At 40.9% G+C, this 24,135-nt stretch overlaps 1 protein-coding gene across 5 annotated transcripts in view; it reads left to right on the top strand.

The window, feature by feature from the left end:
• Positions 1-24,135, top strand: part of EYA2 (EYA transcriptional coactivator and phosphatase 2) — a 72,665-nt gene that overhangs the window by 1,354 nt on the left and 47,176 nt on the right. For 4 of the 5 annotated variants that reach the window (XM_068700745.1, XM_068700743.1, XM_068700741.1 and 1 more), the window contains 5 exons: positions 11,488-11,606; positions 13,494-13,538; positions 16,275-16,323; positions 16,949-17,091; positions 19,970-20,086. In XM_068700745.1, coding sequence (XP_068556846.1) covers positions 11,498-11,606; positions 13,494-13,538; positions 16,275-16,323; positions 16,949-17,091; positions 19,970-20,086 — 463 coding nt within the window. In that variant the 5' untranslated portion in view covers positions 11,488-11,497. Of the gene's footprint in view, positions 1-11,487; positions 11,607-13,493; positions 13,539-16,274; positions 16,324-16,948; positions 17,092-19,969; positions 20,087-24,135 lie in introns of those variants that run through there. The other variant, XM_068700742.1, reaches the window with a different exon arrangement.

Below are 24,135 nucleotides of genomic sequence, written 5' to 3'. Positions count from 1 at the left end.
TGCATCCCACTGCCACCACAAACGTGTTCAATCAGCAATTACTCAGGAGTCATGGGTTCTGATTTAGTGATTCTTCAGTGAAGACCACAACAAGGAAACCCTAAAATGGAAGTATATATAAAAATCCCCCTCCCCTGCCATGAAAACCCTATACCAGAAATCTATCAAAGATGCAAATAGAGAAGCCAAGTGAGGGTATGTGTGGGGGGGTGTTGGTTTTTGTTCTTCCTTATGTGTAGTAATGGGCTACCACAAAGATTTTTATATTTTATTTATAAGTACAAGGAGCTGAGGGAGGCTGCTTAGATTCCAGACTTTGAGACCAAGACAAAATGGTACTGGGTTTTCAAACATTTTGTTCAATTATATTGTATCTCCAGTTTATTAAGAAAGTGTCTTCAATTTTAGGGAGTTCACAGTCTCTGTTGCATTTCCTTTTGATATGTAGGACATCGATTATGCTTTGGATAATGAGGCTGGCATTTGTGTTTTCCCTCATCAAGGTACTTTATAAATAGGTGAAAAGTATCATGAATCTTTAGTGTACTGAGGCATATTTTGCTTCTGCATCCTTGAGACTGAGCTGCAGACAGACAAGATAGTATTCTCTTCCCTTACTGGGGGGAAGAAGAGAATCCCAAGCAAAACAAAAAAAATGCTTTCAGCACTTCACATGTACAACAGACTTTCCTCTTTGTTGTCTTCTCTGGTCTCTGCTTCTGGAGCAAGTTTGACCTAGGGGATTTAATCAAGGGGAAGGTACGTCATTCTCACTCCGGCCTCACCTGTGCTGTTATGATAGACTTTTTCCTCATATCCAAGGTCCTTTTACTAACTTGCCTTTCATAGTTCTTTTCCCATAGCTCTTTTTGAATTATTATTCCCTGAATGTCAGTCCTTTACAGGCTGAGAATGGAGGTGCTGACACAAGCCTGTTATAAAGGGGCAGCCCTACCTTTCTCACCAGGTTGTTGGAGTCGCTGCAGGACTCTGACAGGTTTAAGGAGTAAATCAAAAGGGTGAAGAAATTCTCATAGTCTGGGAACGGAGAGCTTTTAGACCAAAAATGAGTGAGAGAACATGCCCTGAAGGACAGCTCTCGTGCCTCACCTCCGCCTTGGCTGTCTCGCGTTCAGGACAGTCATTATTCATCAGCATGAATATTGGTACTGCAGCAGTGTAACAAATTTCACTTGTAGATATCCGAGCACTTTCCAGCCCCTAAAAAGAGCTTAATTGGCAGTTTATACTGTGTTTCCCACTTCCACAGAGGCCCTAATATAGTCCTGAGAAACTTATCCAATCTGCTAGTGACAGAGCCTAGGAGCAAAACTGAAAGCTCAATTCTTGGTTGCCTCCTTGACACATCTCTCCACAGCTGGCGTCAGAGCCAGCGGTGTGGCAGTGAGCAGTTTTGTGCCTCACCTCGCTGCCGTTCACAGGGGCGGCTCTCAGCCCTACGGCACACCAGGCTCTGGTGTGTGCAGAAAGCTGAGGCTGCCCCAGGTGTCCTTCAGCAGGCTGGGTTTGGTCAGGGTCCTCTAAGAGAGTCTGGATTATTCATATGATGCAGCACAAAGCTAAATGTGATGGGTGAAGATATCAAGGCCAGCACAGACTTTGGGTTGATGTATGTTTGGCTGATGTGAGGGCTAGCACAGGTCCACCTCTTCTATCTGTGAAAAAAATGATGTTTGGCGGGGCAATTTTTAGCCATATCTTGCCTGTTGACAGCATGGATGCTAGGATGCTTGACACCCAAGCATATTTTTCTAAAATCTCCTACTGTTAATGTAGTGGTTGCAGCAGTGCTGAGTCCGATGTGGTCCTGTTAGAGGGAACAAAATATTGCACATCGTTCACTGCAAAAACTCAGTAGAAGCTGCTTTCTTTTACTTTGGGATAAGCTACAGCCCTAAGGAGAACTTTAAGTATATATTTTTTTTGTTATTGCTGTTTATTTAGTACAGCAGTGCCTCCAGTAGGAGCCTGTTGCACTGATGGATGCTTCACATACACAGAAGAAGGGCACATGTCCTGACGTCTGTAGTCCCTGCAGAGGAGGAAGGCATACAAAGGTCAGGAAGCACAGTGGACACAAAGGACTCGCCTCGGGTTCACCTGAGTTACCAGGGGTGGAGTGGGGAGGAGGACCCAGGTTTCCTGATGCTCAGCCCGGGAGCTGATCTGCTGATCCTCTGCTGCAGAACTCATTTGTACCGCTTCACACCCCTCCAGTGATGGCTTTGGTGTGCTGTTGGCACAGTGCTTTCCCTCCTGAGCCCTCCATGACTCGCGATAGCTTTTTTGTTCTCATCCTGCTGTGCATAATGTGTACGTTTACACAAATTTTATCTGAGCGCAGGTTCTCTCAGGCTGTGCTGTGCCTCGGCCACCAGGATCTAGGTGGGTGTACCCAGAGTGCCATGTGGGAAAGGGGTAAGTAACTAGTATTAGGGATAAAAGTAACAAGAGGGCTTCAAGACAGCAAACATTCTTGCACACGTCTGTAATAGAACCCAGAGGATTTCAGCCTGAATATCTAAGTTGTCAGCTGTTACTTCCTCATTCCAAATCTCATTGTTTTCCTCTAAATCATATTTTTGTCATTTAATTTTAAGCACGTTTTTAGCAATTGTGATTCTGAAGAGAAGAGATAACAAGCATAGTTCTTCAGTGAAAAGAGATGCCGAAGCAGTAACAAATAAATCCCGAAATGTCTACTGCAGGGTCCAGCTCCTGAGAAGCCCGGTTGGTCTCTGGAGGCAGTCATTTTGTGTTACGGGTGTTGATGCTGCAGCTGGAGCTGCTAAGTGGCTTTCTGCAGCCATAGTCTGAGTAGGAAGACCTGTTCTTTAATGGAGTTAAAAAGCTTGTGAATGTCACAGAGAAGTGTTGAAACTGAGAGAGATTATATGTACGTACATGCATATACAAGCAATTTTAGTTTTCAAATGACTGCAGATTATAAGCTTGTAGTGTTTCTTTACCAGCTTAGTCTGTTCTGTTTGGTACTTGATTGTTCACAGGAAGAGAGCTGAGCAATTATGTTTATTTTTTGGCAAATAGGAAAGTCTTTTGCAAATGTTGCTCCCATTTTAGCAAACAGGTTCAACAGGCAAGAAGGGCGTTCTGGAAAAATTAGAGTTTCTCGTTTTGATTTATTTTGAGTGAAATATTAGTGTTGAAATTAAAAAACAAAACACAGTGATTCAAAGCAATTAATAAGTATTTCCTGGTTAGGTTGCCAAATTGAGAGCTTGTGGCACAAACCCCATCACTTTGAACCTTTGAGCTGCCTGCCAGACCGCGCCTTCATGATAACCAGCTGGGAAGAAAGCTAGTTTTTGGTTGTATTTGCTCTCAAACCCCTTCCAGTGCTTATTCCCACGTTTACCTCGGACTGATCAGCCCGAAGATGCTGATGCTTCCCCGCTCTGTCTCCCTTCAATCTCCGCCCCGGTTAATTGCAGGAAGCGTGGGGACCGCAGCCTGCCTGCTCTCCCCCTCGCAGCACCGCTCTGTGCCTGCAATGTGAGGGGCAGGGAAGGAGCAGGAGTAGGAAGAATATTTATTTATTTGAAAACAGCCTGCTTTCTTTAAATCAACAGGTCTTACACGAGCAACAGAATTTCTAAATAAATAATAATAAAAAAAAAGTAATTGGAAATTAGTCTAGTATAGCAGGTGATGAAGCCTGGGGAAGGAAGCCAACGCTTCTGGAAATGCAGGGCTTCCAGGGAAACAAGTAATGCAATTATTTTTGCCAGTCCCAAGCACTCAAAAATCCTAAGGCAGGCTTCCCAGGCTTCCCTTCAAAAAAAAAAAAAAAAAAAAAAGGTCGGCTCAAAACATTTTTGAAACAGGATTTTTCATCTTTTTTTTTTTTTTTTACTGTCTAGTCTGTGAGTTAGAGCAAGACAGAAAGCTTCCAGTGAAGTAAAATTTTGATCAAAAAGACTTGTCTCATTTTTTAAAAAAGGGGGAGGTATTTTAGTGCTGTTGGAGTAATTTGGGTGTTTTTAAATGGTGATTTCAGAATTTGTCAGAAATGATCTGGCTTGTGGTCTCTCTTCTCAGATATTTTTCCTTAAATTGTTTAGAGTTAACACATTTTAAAAAGTAATTTAGGAAATTTAATTTAAATCCAAGTCAGTTTTTTTCTTTTGTCAGTGAAATAATTTTAGATGTACACAATTATTATGGAAAAGGGAGGGCTGTTTCTCATTGTGATTTTTTTTTCCCATTTTGTTCCTGAATTAACAAACTAATTAGTGATCAAGGTCTTGGGTGCTTGGGCTCCTGTTTCAAGTTTTGGATTGGTTTTTATGTTTATTTGTTTAAACTGAAGCAGTACATGTGCATCTCTTTCAGTTTATTAGAGCTGTACCTTTTGCTGAAGTAACCGTGTTGCCAGCTATTCCGGTGGTGGACTGAGCAAGAAGGGTTATGTTTCCAAAGACCCAGTAAGACTTGAAAAGAGGTTGACAATATGTGCCCAAGGACAGTGAGCAGAGGGCATAAATTTGCTGCTCTGCTGAGGGGCACTTTTTGCCAGGCTATTTCAGAAAGCAAATGACATCCTGCTTCATTCAAAATGAATACTTCCATCTGATGTGGCTTTTTTTTTTTTTTTTTCCTGTCTTATCTATCACATTTTTTTTTCCTGTCTTATCTATTCTGTGCTGGAGAATAACACTCCTGAGTGCCCCAGCCCCAGACGCTGCCCTACAAGCTGTACTACTATGAATCCTTGTACTTCTTGTGTCTGCGATGGGCTGGGCGATGATAAATCCAGACACGCACTGCTGCTTTTATTGTCCGATTACGTCAGCGAAAGGCAGCTCTCAGGAACACAAACAGCCTGAGGCACGCTGCCCTGCAGGTCACCTTGAAAGGCTATCTTGTCATCGTGGCTGGACTGTCAGTCTCGTACGTGAGCATTTTTGCCAACTCAGGTTTAACTTTATGCCCCTTCAGCCTTTCCTGCATACATCTATCAGCTGAACTTGTGTGTGAGCTGAGAGGCATTATGCATTGTGGGTTTCACCTGCTGAAGCGTTTTTCAGTTCTCGAAGTGGGAGGAACAAAGGATCTATTATGTTATCGATGGAGAGAGAGCATCCAAACTGTGTGAGGAAGAATGTACTGACAGAGGAAGTGAAATTACTTTCCTCTGCTTGAAATTCATGGAGAGATGTAGCCAAAATCTTCAGGATGGGAGACTCCCTGCTGTTCTACCACCTGGAAGGTGACAGCGAGATAATGGTGTTTTCCCTGCACTGGGAAAGCATGGCTCCCAGATACTATTGGGAGCATAATTGTGCGAACTGTAAATCTTAATTCCTGGTGAAAATTAATGAGACGTAGCAGGTGCTTTTGAAAAATTGACCCAAGGAATAAAAACAACAAATCTGGTATTTCCTAGGAATTAAGGAAAGACAACCATTTAGGATTGGGGCTTTTTTGTTTTGTTTCTTTGTATCAGAGGGAGTTGAGAAATCAATCTTCTCATTTTTTTTTTTCAGTTACCTTTTAGTAATTCACTTCTAAAACAAGGAAGAAATCAGACTGTCTTACTTTTTATGATGAGAAGCATTGGAGTTGTAAAGTTTCAGCTTTTGACTTAGGAATCTGCACCATTTTTGAAGGAGAAGAAAGGTGAAAGCAGTTAATCAAATAACGAAAACCAGATAAAGTCATGGAAGCAAGATAAAAATGCAGCCCTTGTAATTAGGCTGCAGTCTCTGTCTCTACTCCTTCTCTTCCCAGCAAAGCTAAAGCAGAGGACTTGGCTTGTACCAGCCCTGCCTAGGGCTCTGCATTGGCATATGCATACGTTTAGGAAGATGTAGTGGTTTTAGCTTTTATTTGGTCTCTAGCCAGGTATCAGTAAAAATTGAGAAGATCATTACATGGGGTTGTTGCAGGGAGAATTCTTTCTAGATCTGCCTGTGTCCTCACCAACAAACTTTCTTTGCAATTTCTTACTCCCTCAAACTATCTTATTTCTCTCATTGTAGGATCTGCGAGGTATTTCCTATGGGCAGGAGTCCCATCTTTTGTTTCTTATCTGCTTCTTTATGCAGGGCTCCTAGCTCATAAGTTCCTCTACTGATGGCAGATGCAGAGCTTGTTCTCACCACCAGGTCATCTTTTTCCCCAAGCTGTCTTCTACTGCCGGTATGTCCTTTCTGAAGTGTACCATCGGCCTCCCAGGGCTCAAATAACCTTGTACAGTCTGCCGCTGGGGCAAATGCTCTGCTCCTCCTCGTTCACATTCCAATTGAAAACTCTCCAGGCAGACTCCCATGACAAAATCCGATGCCTCCAGAGTAGAGATGGAAATGCTGATGGTCCTGAGATGTCTTTAGTGTGTTATGAGGAGGGAGTTGCAAAACCATTTAGAGTAGCCTGAGAGATGCTTTAAATTATGCCCAAGCAGCAGAGCCCAAGCTTTGGAAAGAATCTCCTTCAGCTCTTGCTGGTGCCTTCTGGCCTTTCAGCTGTGCTGAGCAGAGCTGTGGAGTGGTTGCATGTGCCCACAACACCACGGTGGTTTCCTGTTTCAGCCTTTCAGGGTGCCATCCATCAAGCTGCTATCTGCTTCTCATCACAGCCAGCACCCAGAGCACCTTGCTGGCTGGCTGTGCTGGGATCTGCTTCGGCGCTGCACTTGCACCTCCTTTGAGTACTTCGCTGGAGAGATGTGGGACTCCCCCAAATATTGATCCTCAGCTCATGTTGGAGTATTTTGAGCTGGGGTCTGGCTTCACTGCCTTCAGAACTTCATTGTAAAAGAAAATGTGATTTGTAGATTACTCCAACACCTTGAACAAAAATTTGAAACTTTAAAATGTTTAATTTGGCATTCCAAGCTTCAGAGCGACTGCAGTAGGCTTTTATTCTTTTTTCTTACTAAACATTCCTGAAAAGAAAAGACTCTGTTCTTGGCAGAGATTTTGTGGGCCAACTTTAAGGGCAAAATACATTTTTTTTTTAGTAGGGAATTCTAATGGAAAAGCTGAGCACCAAATTCACACAAGGTTCTTCTTAATTATATAAGCCAAAAGCTCTTCCAGATGTCTGTCAGCCCAGCATGCTAGATGCTGCCATCACTGGTTTTAATAAAAGCTCATATTCAGCAAATTTACTACTGATTTACTATATATTACTTAAGCCAGAAAACGTTTTTGCTCTAAAAAGCAAGCAAATGAAGTCGTGATATTTCCATCAGTTGCACTCCAGCATGTCATTCATTGTGCTAACATCCCGTCCACGTCCCATTATTTTACAGAAGATTTTCTGTAGGTTGCCACAACTAAAATTGGAATTTCAGAAACTCAGAAACTCTGTGAAGAAGTACGTGAGCATCAGATTCATATGAACAAATTGGTAAATGGGGCATGCAAAGCAAGCAAAGCCACTAACAATGCAAAAGTATACATGACGTGCATGGCCAGACAGGCTTTTCTCTGGAAAGCTACCTGTTTGTACCTGCAACCAACAACACACCCTAAAGAAAAATGGAGTCTGGGGAAGAAAAAAAAAAAAGTTTTAAAACAAATACAGGGAAGGGTGACTTTGAATATAAAGGTGATCAAAACAAAACAAACAAGAAAAGCATCAGAGATTAGCTAATGAAATCTCTGAACAATGATGTAATTAAAGTGCATTAATCATTATAAAAGATCATTTCCCTTTAAACATCTGCTCCCGTTCACTTGGCAGCAGTCTGGGCAGTATCATGAGTGATAGGGTTTGGGATTGTGCTGAAGGGCATGTGGTACCTGAGGAACAATGTGCAACATCCCCAGCCTGACAGGAGCTGGGATAGCAGTGCTTTTCCTAGATTCAGGCGATAGCTTTAAGGAAATCAGGGAAAAATCAGACCTCATTTACAGTAGAAAGGAAAACCTGTTATAAATCTGAACCCTGCTTTTCAAGCAGTGCAAGCAAAATTTCATTTTGGTGCCAATTGATTTGAATAAAGTAATTCCTCAGGGAAAAGAGGCCCTGTTCACCTGCTGCTTTCAGGGGAAGTCTTAGGAGCCACAGTCGCTCATAGGAGAGACCTCGTTCCTGCCCCAGGGGAAATAAGGCCCACCACATCCTTCCTGACTCCTTCCACTGTTGCAGCCTGGCTGTGCAGGCAAAAAAAAAAAAAAAAAAAAAGTGAAATTAGCCGTTTCAGGAAAATCTCCTTTTCCTCAGGCGCAGGCAAAGTGTGCAGAAGGGCCGCAGGCACTCCTTGCTGCCTGCCAGCCTGCGGCTCGGGGCATCCCCTGCCGCCCCTCTTCTGAGGCTGCCTGCGGAGCTGCTGAGCAACCACTGCCTGCAGGTACTGCTTCAGAGCTTACCTTGCCACGGTGCTGCTAGGGCTTAGTGACATTGCTGGTGGGCTGTGCTTTGTGTAGGCTCAGGTCAGGAGGCCTGGATTCCCATTTTAGTGCTGTTATAAAATTATATTGCTTAGGGAGAGATTTGTAAAGCAAGAGGCAGTTTTGGTATCCTTGTACAAATCTGAAGCCTCATCACATTTTCATGCTTTGGTAGCATGGGCAGTGATTGCAGGCACGGTTGGTGTCCCCTGTGCACCTGTGTCTGTATTTCTGTCCTGCTCTACCTTGGTGTGTGTCCAAGGCAGGACTTGTGTTTGCTCTTGCAGGGACACGCCTGAAGGTGGAGCACTTTGAGGGGCTCTAGCACCAAAGAGCCAGCTGTGGAGCAGTACCTAGTTCTACCCTAGTCTTCCTTAGCAAATCTACTGGGCACAGCAGTTGGGGAATGTGGATCACACAAGCAGTGGATCCAGAGCACTGTATTTCTACCCTGTTGGTCATTCACTGCTGACTTGAGGTCTCCTTCGTGGCAGGTAACCAGACAGCCTTTGCCAACCTCTGGACTTGATACTACACAGAGGGCAAAAATGCACATGCCCACGTGAATTTGTAAGGGAGGCAGACAAGGCGGGTCCAGATTCTGTTTGGAGAAGGGAGGAGGACTGGGGCTGTGCACCTTGTACATGGTTATGTCGCTTTTTTCCCCTTTTTGGCAATTCTGCAAATTCCCGGAGGATGGGTGCAGAGTGTCTTCCTAGCTGGTAGGTAGGGGAAGTGAAAATGAAATCAGCATTGGTCTTTGCTGTTTAGCTGCAGATAAAATCTGATCTGTGCCTGTTAATAACAATATGTACCCTCCCTCTCAGGAACTTGCAGTCTTTATAAAAGTGATTGGAGAAGTTCAGATAAAAAGTATGGAGTTTGTAGTATGTTCTCTGATTCTCAAAACTGGTAAAGCCATACACTGGCTTTTAAACAACAACAACAACAACAAAAAATCAAAACAAATGTCCTTGCTTCTTACAGAACTGCCTAGATTAGTACTGCAGAAGCCCGGTGTCAAGAGTTCAGATTTCCATGCTGTTGTCTTCAATTTCATGATGATTTAGGCATGCTGTGCAGTAAGTGCTGTGCTGTGCACTGCTACTGGCCTGCTGCTGCTGTGCCATCTCCTGTCTTCATAGCCCAGTTAGGTCCTGCTGAGAGCAGGGATGTGCCAGCTGCCCGTACGGGCAGTGTGTTCAGTGCTGACCAGAAAGGGGAGCCCATGCAGGTTGCCAGGATCTGCTCACCACCATGTCCCCTCTCTCCCATTTGCTCTTGCTGTTCTAAGAGCACATTTGTGCTTTTGGAGGACCTGCTCGGTGTGGCTGTGGGAAGAAGTTTGAGCCCTTTTCAGATAGATTTCATAGAATCATAGAATCATAGAATATCCTGAGTTGGAAGGGACCCTTAAGGATCATCAAGTCCAACTCTTGACACCGCACAGGTCTACCCAAAAGTTCAGACCATGTGACTAAGTGCACAGTCCAACCTCTTCTTAAATTCAGACAGGTTTTAATGGAGAAAAGGTCTCCTGCCTCTCAACACCCCCTTACGAGGAAGTTGTAGACTGTGATGAGGTCTCCCCTCAGCCTCCTCTTCTCCAGGCTGAACAGGCCCAGTGCCCTCAGCCGTTCCTCGTACGTCTTCCCCTCCAGGCCTTTCACCATCTTCGTAGCCCTCCTCTGGACACTCTCCAACAGTTTCATGTCCTTTTTGTACTGTGGTGCCCAGAACTGCACACAGTACTCAAGGTGAGCGGGACAATCACCTTCCTTGACCAACTAGCGATGCCGTGCTTGATGCACCCCAGGACACGGTTGGCCCTCCTGGCTGCCAGGGCACACTGCTGGCTCATATTCAACTTGCTGTCTACCACGACCCCCAGATCCCTCTCTTCTAGGCATCGTGTGCGTTTTAGAGAAGAAAGAAGGAAAGAAAGAGAGAAGGAAAGAAAGAGAGAAAGAAAGAGAACTGGGAACTTTAGCTTTAGATTTTCTTTGGCTGGCGGCTCTGTAGTTCCAGCTGCAGCCACTGGCTGTGCAGTAAACAGGGGCAGAACCTTGTGGGAGTAAAGGTGCCTAGGAGGCTGACCTTACGTAAACGCCATCGTGTATCATGCAGATAAATAACACACAGTTTCCTTGCTGTACTCTCCTAGATGACTTTATCCAGTCGTGCAAACATAGATGTGCAGATCTTACTGCTGTATTTTGGTATCCATCAAAAACATCCAGCACTTCAAAGGAAGCAAGTAGCTCTGTTTTAAGCAGGTTTCCTTGGAGCCCACTTCCAAAAAGCTGTACAGGTGGAGTTAGGCACATGTATCAAAAGCCGTGCTATTTAGATGAATAGATGTGTTCACATGTGTAGGGTCTGAAAGAATGATTTATTCAGTCTCTTTTCTTAAACTCTTTGTGAAGCACAGTTTGTAGGTTTTCATTATTTTGTAAACCATGCATGCCCACAAATAACTATGTTTTTCTTTGGAAACTCAAATGCTGTATGACATAGATTATTCACTTGAAATTTTCAGTTAAATCAGATGAGTTTTTAACGTGAAAACGTTAAAAACGTGAAAGGGACTGTCCTGGTATCACTGCCACCCAATGGTCAAGACTTTGTAGTTGGGATCAGTCTTCCAGGGTATATCCAGCAGAAAGCAGGATTAGCCCAGACACCTAAATCTCTCCTATCACAGGTACCAACCTTCCTATCCGGTAAAAATACACAATGCTGTTAACTGCCCTCAGATTCATTTTCAGCCCTTAGTAGTCTGTTCTGGAACCTCAGCACTGGTGGGTGCATCCTTGTGCTGCTGGCATTAAGGAAAGATGGAAATTTAGTTTTTGGAAGGCAAAATCCAGGAAGAAAGGGAAAGCATTAATCAGATGGGTGTAATCTCCAAGGGAAGAAGTAGTTCATTGCAATTCAGCATTTCCCTTTGATGAAAACTTTAGTGAATGTTATTATGTGGAATTTATATGAAGCCTGGGTTTAGGTAATCAGCTTTAATATTTATACTCTTAGGGAAAAAAATTGAATCATTAGTAAGCATGCATAATTAATGAATAAATTATATTTTTCCTTTGTTTTCCTTCAGGTATAAGGAAATGCTAGATCTAGTGATATCACCCAGCCTGACTGTAAATAGAGAGTGCCCTGACAGATTGAAGCTTAACCTTTCTAACATTTATGCCGTGGCTCCAGATGACATAGAAGGTAGGCTGCCTCTTTTGCTCACTGTTTGTTAGCTTTAGCATAACGTGTATGTATATGTAAAAGGAGAGCTGGCCACGTGCATGGCCTCCACTTCTGATAATTAGTTCTGCTGTGTAGCGAGCAATTGAGATTTTTATTTGAGAACATTTGTAGCTACTCCAGTTGTGGCTGAATTCTTTAGTTCAGAAAAGGTTTGAATGCAGTCAGAATTGCAATGTATTACACGTATAGAGGTCTTTTTATTGGAGGTGTAAACACATGCACGTGTGTATGTATCTGTTCACTGGCATAATAGCAGGTATAAAATGTGTTTTGTGTAGAGCTTGTACTTTTGGTCTAGACCCTACTGGAGCCCCAGCCCCAGAGGTGGCTTGAACATGAGCCCTGTGCTTTGGTGGCTGTGCTGCTGCCAGTGGGGTGTGGAGCACAGGGGCTCCTGGGCCCAACAACACACTGTGCAGCCAAAAAAACATTTTGCCAAAGCAGCCCTGTGCCCCAGTTTGCATCACTCTGAGGTCATTGTTATCATCTCCAAATGGTTTGTCCTGCTGATCTCTGGTCTGAAGTTTCACATTTGGCAGGTACCAAGGACAAATTCTTTCAGTGGTTGAGGCTCTGATGAAAATCTATCTGCTCTTCTCTTCCTCCTCCTCTTCCTCCTCCTCCTCCCCCCCATCATACTGTTCAAGTGAAGGAAACAGAAGAATGTTAAATCTGCTAAAAAAATTATTGGCAAGTGATGCAGCTGAACTAGTTCTTGCTAGTACAATTCCAGCTATTGTTTGCTGCGGTCAGGATCTGTCAGCCTTCCTGTTGGAGCAGAGTTAGCAAAAGACCCTGGCTATTATGTTTTAGTAGTAGGTTTAACCCTTCATTTATAGGCTCTTAGAAGCCAAGGAGATGTTTTGCTTGCATGTTTGCTAAGGCATTAGAAATTGTGTGATTAAAGCATGAACATCATGACTGCCTATTTACAAAAGTAGTCAAAGGGATAAGAATCTAAAGGAAACATCCTTTTAAATGTATGTGTTTGCAGAAAAGATTAGAGCTAGAAATGATTTTTAAATACATCATTTTGTAAACTCCTTGGTGCAGGAACTATTTGTTATTATGCAATACAAGTAAGAGCCAACAGAACACTTGTACCACAGATCAGCAATCTGTGAGTGACAGCTCATGTTGATAAGTTTCTTACAGAAATAATACAGTATTTTTTCTACAGAATGATTCCCTGTGCTACCATGATTATGTTCTTTTCATTGAAAATATTTATTGTTAATTTGGAAAACAGGAAAATACCTGTGTTTTTGTCAAATCTCAGACTGCCAGAGCTTTTAGTGTGATAAATGCACACACGTATATGCTCTGTATTACACATATAGTTTTAATTTCAGCAAGTCTAATAGCAATACTTACTTACATAGATGTCTACTCAGATGTCTAGCTTGCTGTTTTCATGGGTGCTTATCATGATGTGCAATCGTATCAGTATAATTTTCAAATACACATTTTGCCTGTAGACGTACACATTTGGATAGAAACAAATAGCTTTAACCTGCCTTTTTCGACAGTGACAGTGGCATATTGAATATTCACATACAGTAAATCCCTGTTTGGCATTCTTGGCACATGTATTTACTCTGTATTTATCTCTTTCAAAATTAAAAAATCTAAAGATGTTGTATTTCTGGAATAGAAAAGAAATTAAGCTTACGCTCAAAGTTCCTGTTCTGCTGTTTTTCAAATGTAAAAAGTATTCTATATAACTTTTTTTTTTTTTTTTTTTTTTTTTTTTTTTTTTGGTAAAGAGCAACTGATTGGTAGAAATTCATACAGATTTTGTTTTCACAATCTAAAATCCTAATTTTCAAAACTGTTTTCTTTCAGGTAAGTCAAAGCAAATTTTTCACAGTGAGTATGAAGGTGAGTCAGGTAAGCCCAGCTTTGAATTTAAAAGCAGTCTTTTTCTATACCTGGTATTCCTATATCTGTAGTATAAATCTTTGTGTACATTTACATAACGCTATCTTTTGCCTTACTATGTTTTATTCAGCTTTATTTATTTTTTTAAAAAACAAAACCTCTCTGCCTCTTGCTGGGGAAATACATTACTGTTAGCCACATTGTAGACGTAGGGAACTAGGGCACAGATACCAGTGGGTTTTACTTTTCTCAGGTGCTTCTGGAATACAGGAGCATAGAGTCTTTATGGTTTGGTTTGTTACTGCCCATCGCACATTAGGGATGTAGAGGATGCACAGTCAGGCTTGAGTTTGTTGTGCAGAAGGGTACAATAAGAGGGGAAAGGCACAGAAAAGCATTCAGAGAAGGGAGAGCAAAGAGTGGGTCATAGAAGTTGATTTTACCGCAGCAGCTGCATTGGGATGAATTTGTTCCTTTTCTTCTTAACATCCAGAAAGAAGAGGGCAAAGCAGGTGTCCAGCATGGCACGAAGAAAAAAATTAGAGTCCAGTACATGGACCTGTGGGCAGATGCGGTCAGTGTGCAGCACAGATACGCGTCCTCAAGTTGGATTTTTCTCTTAGTAATAATAGCAGGCAGCAATGTCAATGCAGTCATGCCCAGCTCACTCTGAAACCTGTTCCCCGTGGTCATCAGTGCCTTTGTTACCAGAGCCATTTTTCCTAGGATAACTCAGCACTGCACTAACATTTCTGATCTATTCTAACCTAAGAGTAGTTATTAAACACTGCAGTTATCATAGAGAAAAGAGACAGGAGTACACAGATATATTTTTTTTCTAATTTTGTGTATTTTTTATTAAGTGATCTTTGATGATTTCTAAGTTTGTGGGAAAAAGGGCCTCTTTTTTGGAGAAAGTGTGTGTTCTAGGTATTTTCATCTTTTATTGAAATATAATTCTTTCTGAGAAAATGCAGCTCTTTTTTAGTTTTATTTTTAAATATAGAAACATTACACAAATTAACATTCTAAAAAGAGAATAATATCTTGTAATACATATTATTTTGTTAAAACTCATGTACCTCCATTGGAGTTTTTCTATTTGATCACTTCCATAAGTGAACAAAGATAAAAATGCATTTTACTTCAATTTACTTTCTTTTTTTTGTCAGATTAAATGTTTCTCTTTTTAAAACTATTTTGATGTAATTTTCATGTTACAATGTAGAATGACAAAGCCATGTAAAATATTGTGAAAGAAGCGTGTGGAGATAATATTAAAAAGAGTTAAACCAGGAAGATTAAATATTTCATATGCAAGCATGTCAAAGCTTTTTGGAAATTCTCTGCACGTTTATGGCATAACAAGTTACTTAAACCCATAGGACTACTTGCATGTATTTAGATCTTATGTGTTTTTGTATATTTCATTAAATAAAACATACTTGAAATGTTTAATTCACCAACTTACAAACTGCTGAACAAATGAAGTGATTCTGTCTTGGACAACTCCGTGCTGAGGATAATGCTTCTGTAGCACTGTGGGTACATCCACCTTGATGCATGGGACAGCACTGCAGATGTTTTGTGCCTGGCAGTGGCAATGTGCAGGCAGGGGGGACACTGCAGGAGTCTCCCTTTTCACCCAGCGCATGCTCCTGCATTGGAGAGATCTTCTTTTCTGCCTGAGTTTGGGCAGAATTTCCTATCCCATGTAAGAAATTAGATGACAGATGCCAGCACCTAACGTGGAGGGCGGTGGTGCTATAGTCAGCAGAGAACATAACGGTTGATGTTATTCTTCCTGGAGAAACTCTTTGCAATTAGGTTGGTGTGTTGATTGATACAGCCAGCAGATAAAAAGGTTGAATGTGTTGGGCCTAATGCCATTATTGATGATTGTGAAGGTGTGTTGGCATTTATACTGCTTTAATAACATCTAACAGCAACCAGGACTGGAGAATCAGAATTTGAATGGCATTATGGAGCCAACCTACGTAATAATACTCATGGTGGCGTTTAAGTATGGTATTTTCCTTATGACTTGTGGGTTTTGACTTACATTTAGGTTTAATTTTTATTTATTTATTTTTAAATCTATCTCTAGATAAAGACGGTATGTTTTTCTTCGCTAGTGTTACAGAACACAACTGTTTGACACATTGGAAAGCATCCTGCACGTTTAACTCATATGCTACATTTTCTAATGGTTTAATATTTTGATTGTTGGCAGGTCAATTAGGTAGATAGTTAACTCAAAAAATTCAAGAATGAGGAGATTTACAGTGTTGTATTTTTTCTATTTATTTTGATTTTATATGTTTTAACTAGCATTTTAAAGAAAGTCAGTCATGATCTAGGAGAGCATTTTTAAAAAAAAGTAAAGGGGCAAAAAGTGCAGTGATCTTAAATCACTTCAGTGACCATATCAGGTGCTTTTATAGCCTTTAGCATGATTCATCCTACCAAAGCCCAACTTCATGGTTGGTACCAGTCCCATGTGAAGAAGAAAATGGTAACTCAGTCAATCAGTAGCACCCTCTGTGAGAAATAAAGATATATTTATTTGTTGTTAAGTGGAGAATAAGTTTATCTGCTTCAGCTTTTTGGAAATTCACTCCAAAACAAAGTCTCCTAATTACTGTATGTTTTTCTCAAACTACCAGTTGTAAAAGCAATGGTATCATTTTGGCTGTAGAACAGAACATAATGAAAATCTAAGACCCTTTAATTTTTTTTTTCCAGGCAACAGCAAAGCAGCTCCACATTGTCCTCTCCATCTGTACTCCACAAAGTGAGTGTTTCTGCCAAGTGCTGTGATTTTACAAATGATGTTTTGCTGAATAACCATTTTTTGTAGACTTCTGTCACCTTAAAATACATTTGTCTTAAGCCCATTTACCTGTTCCTCTGCATGTCTCAGGCCCAGTGAAGTAACCAGTTCCCCTAATCTTGTTAGATATGGAGTGAAAGAAGGTTTGACGTACTGTGTATTCGTACCTCTGGGAATCCAAACCTTATCACTTTGAATGTTGCTTTGTATGTTGGTGACCACAGAGGAATATGTTAAAATGTCAGAGGTTTGCCATGACCCTTTGTTGTTTGGCAGACTCAACATGAAATATGGCAATCAGAGTGCTGAGTTGTGTTGTGTTTTTTTCTTAATTTGCATGTATTTTGCAGAGTTGAAATAGACCCAATGCATATATGCAGCTTTATCTTAATAGTTTATATGAGGAACCATATACTGAAACAAACTTTTGCCCCAGCCTAGTAAACTCTACACTCCAAAATATTCACCATCATTGAAGTATATTGATAGTATTTTATCAAAATGTCTAGAAATGTTTTACATGTACTCTAGAAGATCATGTATAATAACTATTGCCTTATGCCTTCTGCTTTCTTGTTCTCAATAGACATTATCCCCATATAGTGACAGTCTCATCGTTCCCAACAATGGCAACATATGGACAGACTCAGTACAGTGCGGGAATCCAACAGGCTGCTGCATACACTGCCTACCCTGCTCCTGGGCAGCCCTACGGCATACCCTCCTACAGTGAGTACTCAGATACCATGTTACATTTGAGGACATCTTCCTCTTGCTCTTAGAAAAACATATTTGAAGATTTAGAATGGAAGGTCATTTCTGTCTTGTCAGTGTTCTCTTCTTAAGCTTGGAGGAAAATGTGACTTTGTTAGAAATGGTAGGATTACTTTGAATTATCTATCTACTCTTTGATATCCTGGGATATGGTCATACTAACTAGGTAAGGTTGGAGCTGGTCATTAATAAGGTAGGAGACAGTGTGAAAAACACAGGTTCAGTGGTATGTGCTACTTATAGTAGTAGTTTGTGACTGTTCCCATGGCTCACTGCTAACACAGTCTCTTGTAGTAAGTAAGATATTTAGGTAAAATACATTTTGCCTTCTTTGATTCTTCCTGGGGTTTCAATGATAAAAGCTATGTTAGGAAAAAAATCTGTATACTATTACTGAAGAACCAAGGCACAGAGCAAAGTAAGACATGGGTAAAAAGATAAGGAGTACTACAGTTTTGGAAGACAGTCTATGTTTCAATGGATGGTTATTAGCTATAAGTGCCGTGAGCATTTCTAACCCTGGTCAGCTTTGTTCCCTGCGTTCCTGCACAGCCTTGCAAGCAGCTGTGGGGAGATGATGCTAGGCCAGGAGCAGCTGGAGGGTTCAGGCAGAGAACTAACTAAACCAGCACTCCTGATGGTGGAAAGCCTGGCAAACCAAATGTTAAGAGTGTCTTCAAGCTGTGCATGTAAATACCAAGCTCTTGAGGCAATTGGGAAGTTCTTTCCACTCCTGAAGACCAAAGAGATATTACTCTTGCTTAGGCACAGTTCTTTAACAGAAAGCTTTGGGCTTTTCATTCCCTGCTGATCCCATGAGTGCTGAGTCTTGAAGCATTAAAATGGCTTCATAAGTTCCTTTTCTACTCTTGGTTTCTTTCATGCTCTTAAACACCTTTGTTTGCTTGGCAAATCGAGTATTCTTTTCCAACAAGAAGCCTTTATAGAGCCACTGATAAGGCTTTTACCAAAGGGAAATTCAGTGCAACAGTCTGGAAGGCCGGGGAAATGGGCTTGGAGGAGAGAAAGCTCTACCAGGATGATATGAGGAATGTTTTGAGACCCTTCCCTGGAGCTACTTGTGTGTTTGCATCATCTGGCTGATTTCCAAGAAAAACTCTGAACAGTTGTCCTGTTAGAGCAGGTGAAAGTAGAGCCATTTGCTACTGCCTTGAGTCTTTAGGGCATACATGTGTCAGGCCCATATGCTGCTTATAAATCCTGCGGATGACCTCTTAGCATCCTTGAGCAGTGATTTCCCTCCCCCAACCCATATACCCTCTCTAAGATACTTGACACAGCATATGAAAAACTCCACCTGGCTGACAACCAAGAACAATGAAGCAGTATTGTTTTTAGGCACAAAAAAAATAAAACTCGGCCAGTTTCTAGACAAAACAGAACATTGTGTGGAAATTAATTTGGTGCTAAGTTATTTCACTGTCTGACAACAATTTTTAGACTTCCAAAAAGGCCCATTTGCTGAAGATTAATTGTAGCCAGGGTAGGTTGAGTGTTTGCATGCAGAGCGCTGATGTAATTGAAAATCATGGGATGTTATGAAAAGAGGCTTCTTTACATACACTCACAAATCCTTTTGCTCCCCCAGCAGTAATGGACCCAGACGCTTGCACCAAAATATGTTCACTCACTATCCAAATAAATTTTCTGTGTTTCACAATGCAGCATTGTCATGTTGTTGCTAACTAGTACTCAAATTGCTTTGCAGTTATTCTTACCTAAAGGTAGAAGAAGAGATTTTACTAGAGAAGACATAAGCTGGGAGAAATTATTCCCAACCTGAGCAAATGCAGACTTGTTACTTCTAAGAGTCATTAAGCTAGAAAACAGCATGCTTCATGAAAGGCACATGGATTTGACTTGTCTTTTGGCAAGTTTGCCCGCAAGTGCTAAAAGACGACGGCAGCCTGGGAAGCATATAAATCCAAAGCCAGAACACCAACATCAACAGGGTCTTTGTTTAGCCCCCATACTCAGGATGTGTCCAATGGTCATTTTTGGTTTTGTGTAAATAGACATGCGAAGGAGGGGGAGGATCGCACCCAAAGGGTTCATAATAAGACATACCTTTCAGCTGTTTATTTCAATAATACAGCTGTAAAGTCATGGCAGCGTCTCGGAAGAAAAAATCAGCCCCTTTCACTACAAGCAAAGGTTTCCTCTTGCAGTGCTTCATTCAGCTGGGGCCACTCCCCCTGTAAATTATCAGTTTAATTGCCCAATTTTAGTAATGAAAAGATTTTGTGGCTTCAGGGCTTCTGTTCCTGAATTGTATGTTATACCTGTCTGAATAGGTGATAACCCCTCCTGTATGACTTGATAATAAATATTATACTACCAAAGCTGAAAATGTAATGTAAGTAGAAGATAATACCTCTATTGAGAACAGAAGTCTTGAGCTTAGTTTGCTGCAGGCCCTGTTGTTAATCGTTGCTTGCATCTGATAACTGTTCAGAAAGTTCTTGAGTCAATGAATTTAAGTGATTCTAAAACAAAACTGTCCATAAATTGTTTTTGAAAACAATGTTATTCACAGTTGCCTCTCTATCTTAGCAAAAGTTCATTCAGGTGTGCATACAGGATGTAGATGATTCAACCATTCATGGTGAATGTACTTGGCTCTATTGAGAGCTGTTTGAGTAATGTAGATTTTTTTTTCTAAAAGAAAAAAAAAAAAAGACATTATAAGAAAAAACAAAAGAGTTCATTGGTTTAAAATCTGAAATATTCTGAATTCCTAAACTTGCATTTTTATACCTCTATGTGACAAACACTTATGTTCTGCCCTTGGTTTCTACCATATGTTCCAAAGGCATCAAAACAGAGGACAGCCTGAGCCATTCCCCAGGACAGAGTGGGTTTCTTAGCTATGGATCCAGCTTCAGTACCCCAACTGCTGGACAAGCACCATACACCTACCAGATGCATGGTAAGTACAGCTTGTTGCCTTGTGGGATGTGCTATGAGAAGTCACAATAATATGCCCCTTATTAGATCAATTCTTTTCCTTTTGCAATTAGAATGAAAAGATTAGATGTAAGCAGTCAGGGTAGGAGAGACGGTAAGTCTGTAGAGGTCTGTTGTGCCTCATCAAGGAATTAATTTCTGGCAGAAGTACTGGATTTAGAACTTGTGTACCCTAGCAAAACTTTGCATGTGACCAATATAGGCTTTGCCTTTCTACAGAGACTGTTCTTGTTTGTTTGTTTTGTTCTTTTTTAAATTAATTTTGTGATTTCCTCATTGGGATTCTTGGGTTAGTGTGAATTCCTGTATTCTGAGTGGAAACAAAACAAAAGTGGTTTTACACTTTGTGCCGATAGTAATGGTGGTATTACGCTTCTCCCCAGTGCTGTTCTGAACAATCTGCTGCATGGTAAAACTGCTGTGTATTATCACCACTAAAGTTTAAAAAATAAATAAAAAAAAAGATACCTTCATATTACTTTTTTTTTTTTTTTTGACTGTTAACACATAATCAGTGCCTGCTAAGATGCATCTACCTGTTTTATCTCCTGAAGTACCAACATCATTGAATAAGTACAGGCTGTTGAGGTGAAATTCAGAAAAGCAAAGCTGAAAGCAGCTGTTTTTTCCCAAGGTTCCTGAGCTGAGACTTAATAAGTTTAGAGTAGCTGTTTTATTACCATCAAAATAATTACTGGTTATAAAATAGAGAATTGGATTTCCTTATGGCATCAATGACAGTGCCTTGTGCTTGGAGCTTTCTCACACTTTGTTTTGTTGTACAACCAGGAAGGCCAAAATACCCTATTCCTAAAAATAAAACTTAAAGTTATTTTTTCATCATTCCATTTCAGAAGCTGTACGAAACACTAGATTTCATGATTCAGTGTTGATTTGCCAACTGCAAGAAAGTCTTGAAAGGGTTTAAATCTGAATTGCCAAAAAGAGTGAAGTAAATGAAAATGGTGAAATTTCATTTTATGATTCACTTTAACTCATTTTTAGCATGGAATTTGATTTATTTGAGCATTTTGGTGCTGCTGGTCAGAAACCTGAAGTGCATATGGGAGGTTTCCATTATCTTAGCTATAGTAATGTGTTTTTTTCCTCCAGTGTGTTTTGTTCCTGATCTTTGTGAATTATGTCTGTTTGTTTATTTACTTTCCTGAAACTTGCCATGTCATTACGCATGAATTGGAGGAGGAGTATTAAGATTTGGATAAACTCTGTGAGATCTGAACTTAAAAATACCGTCCAGGGAATTCTTCAAGGAGTCAGCAGTTGCATTAGAGGAACCATAGCATAACCATTTCAGCTTTGTCAATCATTTTACATACAAAAAGGAATAATGAGTATGTTCTGAGAAATAGATCATGTCCTTAAAATGTCGCTTCATCTCTGTCCTTCCACCTTGAGTCCCATGAAGGTGCATTTTTGTTCCTCACTTGTAGGTCTCTTACTTTGAGTCCACTTTGATATTTGTGTTGAACTTGACTAGTAAAATGCATTAAAATGAAGTAAAATTAGACTTCTGCTTTTTGTCTTCTGCTAATCCTTAGCATGCATGTATTTGAACATGCCTTGCATTGAACATGAATTGCCTTGAGTGCATGAACTGAGCCAAGCATTAAGTAAACAATTCCAAGAGATTAAAATGCAAATATTCTTGCTGTTTCTAAGCAAATACCTTCATTACAGCTGATGACATAACAGTAGCACAAATGAACATGCCTCAGGTAGTTAAAAATTGCCCAACTTAGGTTCTGGTGAATTGGAAGTCTTTCCTGCTGTGACTACAGGTATTCAGACTGCCTAGTTTAAAAGCAGCTCAGGTACAACTGCAGCAGCTCTGCTGGCAGCAGTGCGAGCTTGTCAGTACAAAATATGCATGAGAGGCTGATCCGCTCCAAGATCCAACTGCTGGAGGGAAGGCAAATACATTCTGCCTTGTCTTTGTCCTTACCTCGAAAATTTTACAAGGGTTGGAAACCACAGAAGAATTATGTGACTTGTCCAAGTTCATGTGGAAGCCATGGAAAGGAGAAAGATCAAGTCTCTTACTTTGCTTTTTGATATTGCTGGGGATCTTTTTTAAAAACTCTAGGCAAAGTGTCCTTCTGTGTCACTACACTTAGCTATCCCCCACGTAATGAGGAACGGAAGGAGAAAATTGTATTTCTTCTCAGCCCTGAATGTGAAAGGTGGACAGACACATCTGCTTTGATTTTAAATCCAAGAGCAAATAAAATCCTAAACAGTTATATAAACCAGGAAACAAGGTAAAATCCATTTCGTTCCAGAAATTGTTTAGGAAAGCTAAAGACTGAGAAGTTACCTGTGGCTGAGACTTCACGTGCTAGTTTTGTAAAAGCGCACATCGCTAACACTAAGGTGTTTTTTGTGGCTTAGATTCCATGTGGGACATGTTCGAGACACCAGAGTTGAATGTGTCACCAAAAAAAAAAAAAAAAAAAAAAAAAAAAAAAGGCACAGGGCTGTGGTTTTCTTAATGTTGATTCCTACATGCTCTATCCATCCTACTCCAACTAGGAGTTCAGTTTTTGGCTTCTATTTTACTCCTTGAATGTCTCAATCCCATTTTGAGATTGTGTTATGCTGTTAGCAGTGGAAGTCCTCTCTCTTTGGTAAAACTGGCTTGCAGTTAACAACAGTTAGAGCCTCTGGAGTGTTGGAGCTTGTTTGCTGCTTTGTCGGTGAGCTGAAGTATCATGTATATGCCCTCCTGGAGCAACAGCAGTTGCACTCTAGCCTGACTAGCTGCTATATGATGAGATACTGATGCCTGTTGCACCACTTTTGACAGAAGTATGGGCATTTTCTTTTCCTGTCTTGGAAGATCGGTATATTCATGTCTAGGTTTTGGGTGTTGGTTTTGTCTTTTTCTTTTGTTTCCCCAGAATGCAGCTCCCACACGTGCTTTGTGTTAGCTTAGAAGAATCTGAGTCATTTGGGAAGGCAAACTCTTGACTCATTTGGGACTGAAATTTTTAATATGGCCCCTTTGCTCAATCAAGAGGTTTGGACAAACAAGTTTTATGCATCAGCACTTGAAAATCTTACACTTGCAAAGAATACTGACATAACTGCGCGTGTTGTGCCACGCAGACTGGGAGGAACTTTGTGTGTGTTCATATGGGTATAAATGTGCCCAAGGTACCTTCATAAACTGTTTCTTAGGGCAATGCTGTGGTGTTAAATAAAATCACTTATTTTCATTCGGATTTTTATGCCATTTCAGCCAGCTAACTGGCTGAAATGCAAGGGTAAAACAAAGGAAAACAGTTTCTGTAAGTGGCAGGTGCTTACTCCAAGGCAAAGGGAGCAGAAGTAAATGTGTCTTCCTGTTGTAAATAAATATGTCAACCCTTCTTCTCCTTGCTCATGCAGGGGAACAGTCTGAATCTCCCTGACCATACAGTTTATTTACCTTGTTGAGTGCTGGTGAAAGGTTTGAGTGAGAAGCTAGGAGCCTTCCTGTGCTGAGTGCTACTGAGGAATGTGCACTCTGTGCTTTCCCACGCTGCAGCACCTGGGGGCAGGGAGGCAATTGTTCCATCTCCTTAACCCAATCCAGCAACTCTCCATGCCACCCAAACTCCAGGACTGTTGGGACTTCTGCCAAGTTCACATCAGTCCTATTGGCCACCCCATTACTGGCCCCAGGCAGGAACTCTTACTGATGTGATAAAACAGCTGAAAGTGCAAATTTTTATTTAAATGCTTTCATAAAATCAAATTTCAGGGGGACTTGAAGAGTCAAGCTCTTAACCCTCACTTCAAGGACAAAATATTTATTATGTCATGTCAAAAGAGAGAAGGGATCTCAAAGAGGCTGACGAGTGCAGTGGATCAGTAAGGAAAGTAATCTCCAGGAGTGCCTGCTGCTTAGTTTTGTATTTTACAGTGTGAGGAAAAAAGGACCTTTTCAAGCTTAGATCTGCAAGTATTTGAAGACAGTAGTAGCTCAAGTACCTATAAGTGAAATAACTT

Source organism: Anas acuta, chromosome 16, assembly GCF_963932015.1.
Source record: "Anas acuta chromosome 16, bAnaAcu1.1, whole genome shotgun sequence".
Classification (NCBI taxonomy): Eukaryota; Metazoa; Chordata; class Aves; order Anseriformes; family Anatidae; genus Anas; species Anas acuta.
Note: the sequence above shows the minus strand (reverse complement) of the source record. Positions and strands in the feature narration are given on the sequence as shown.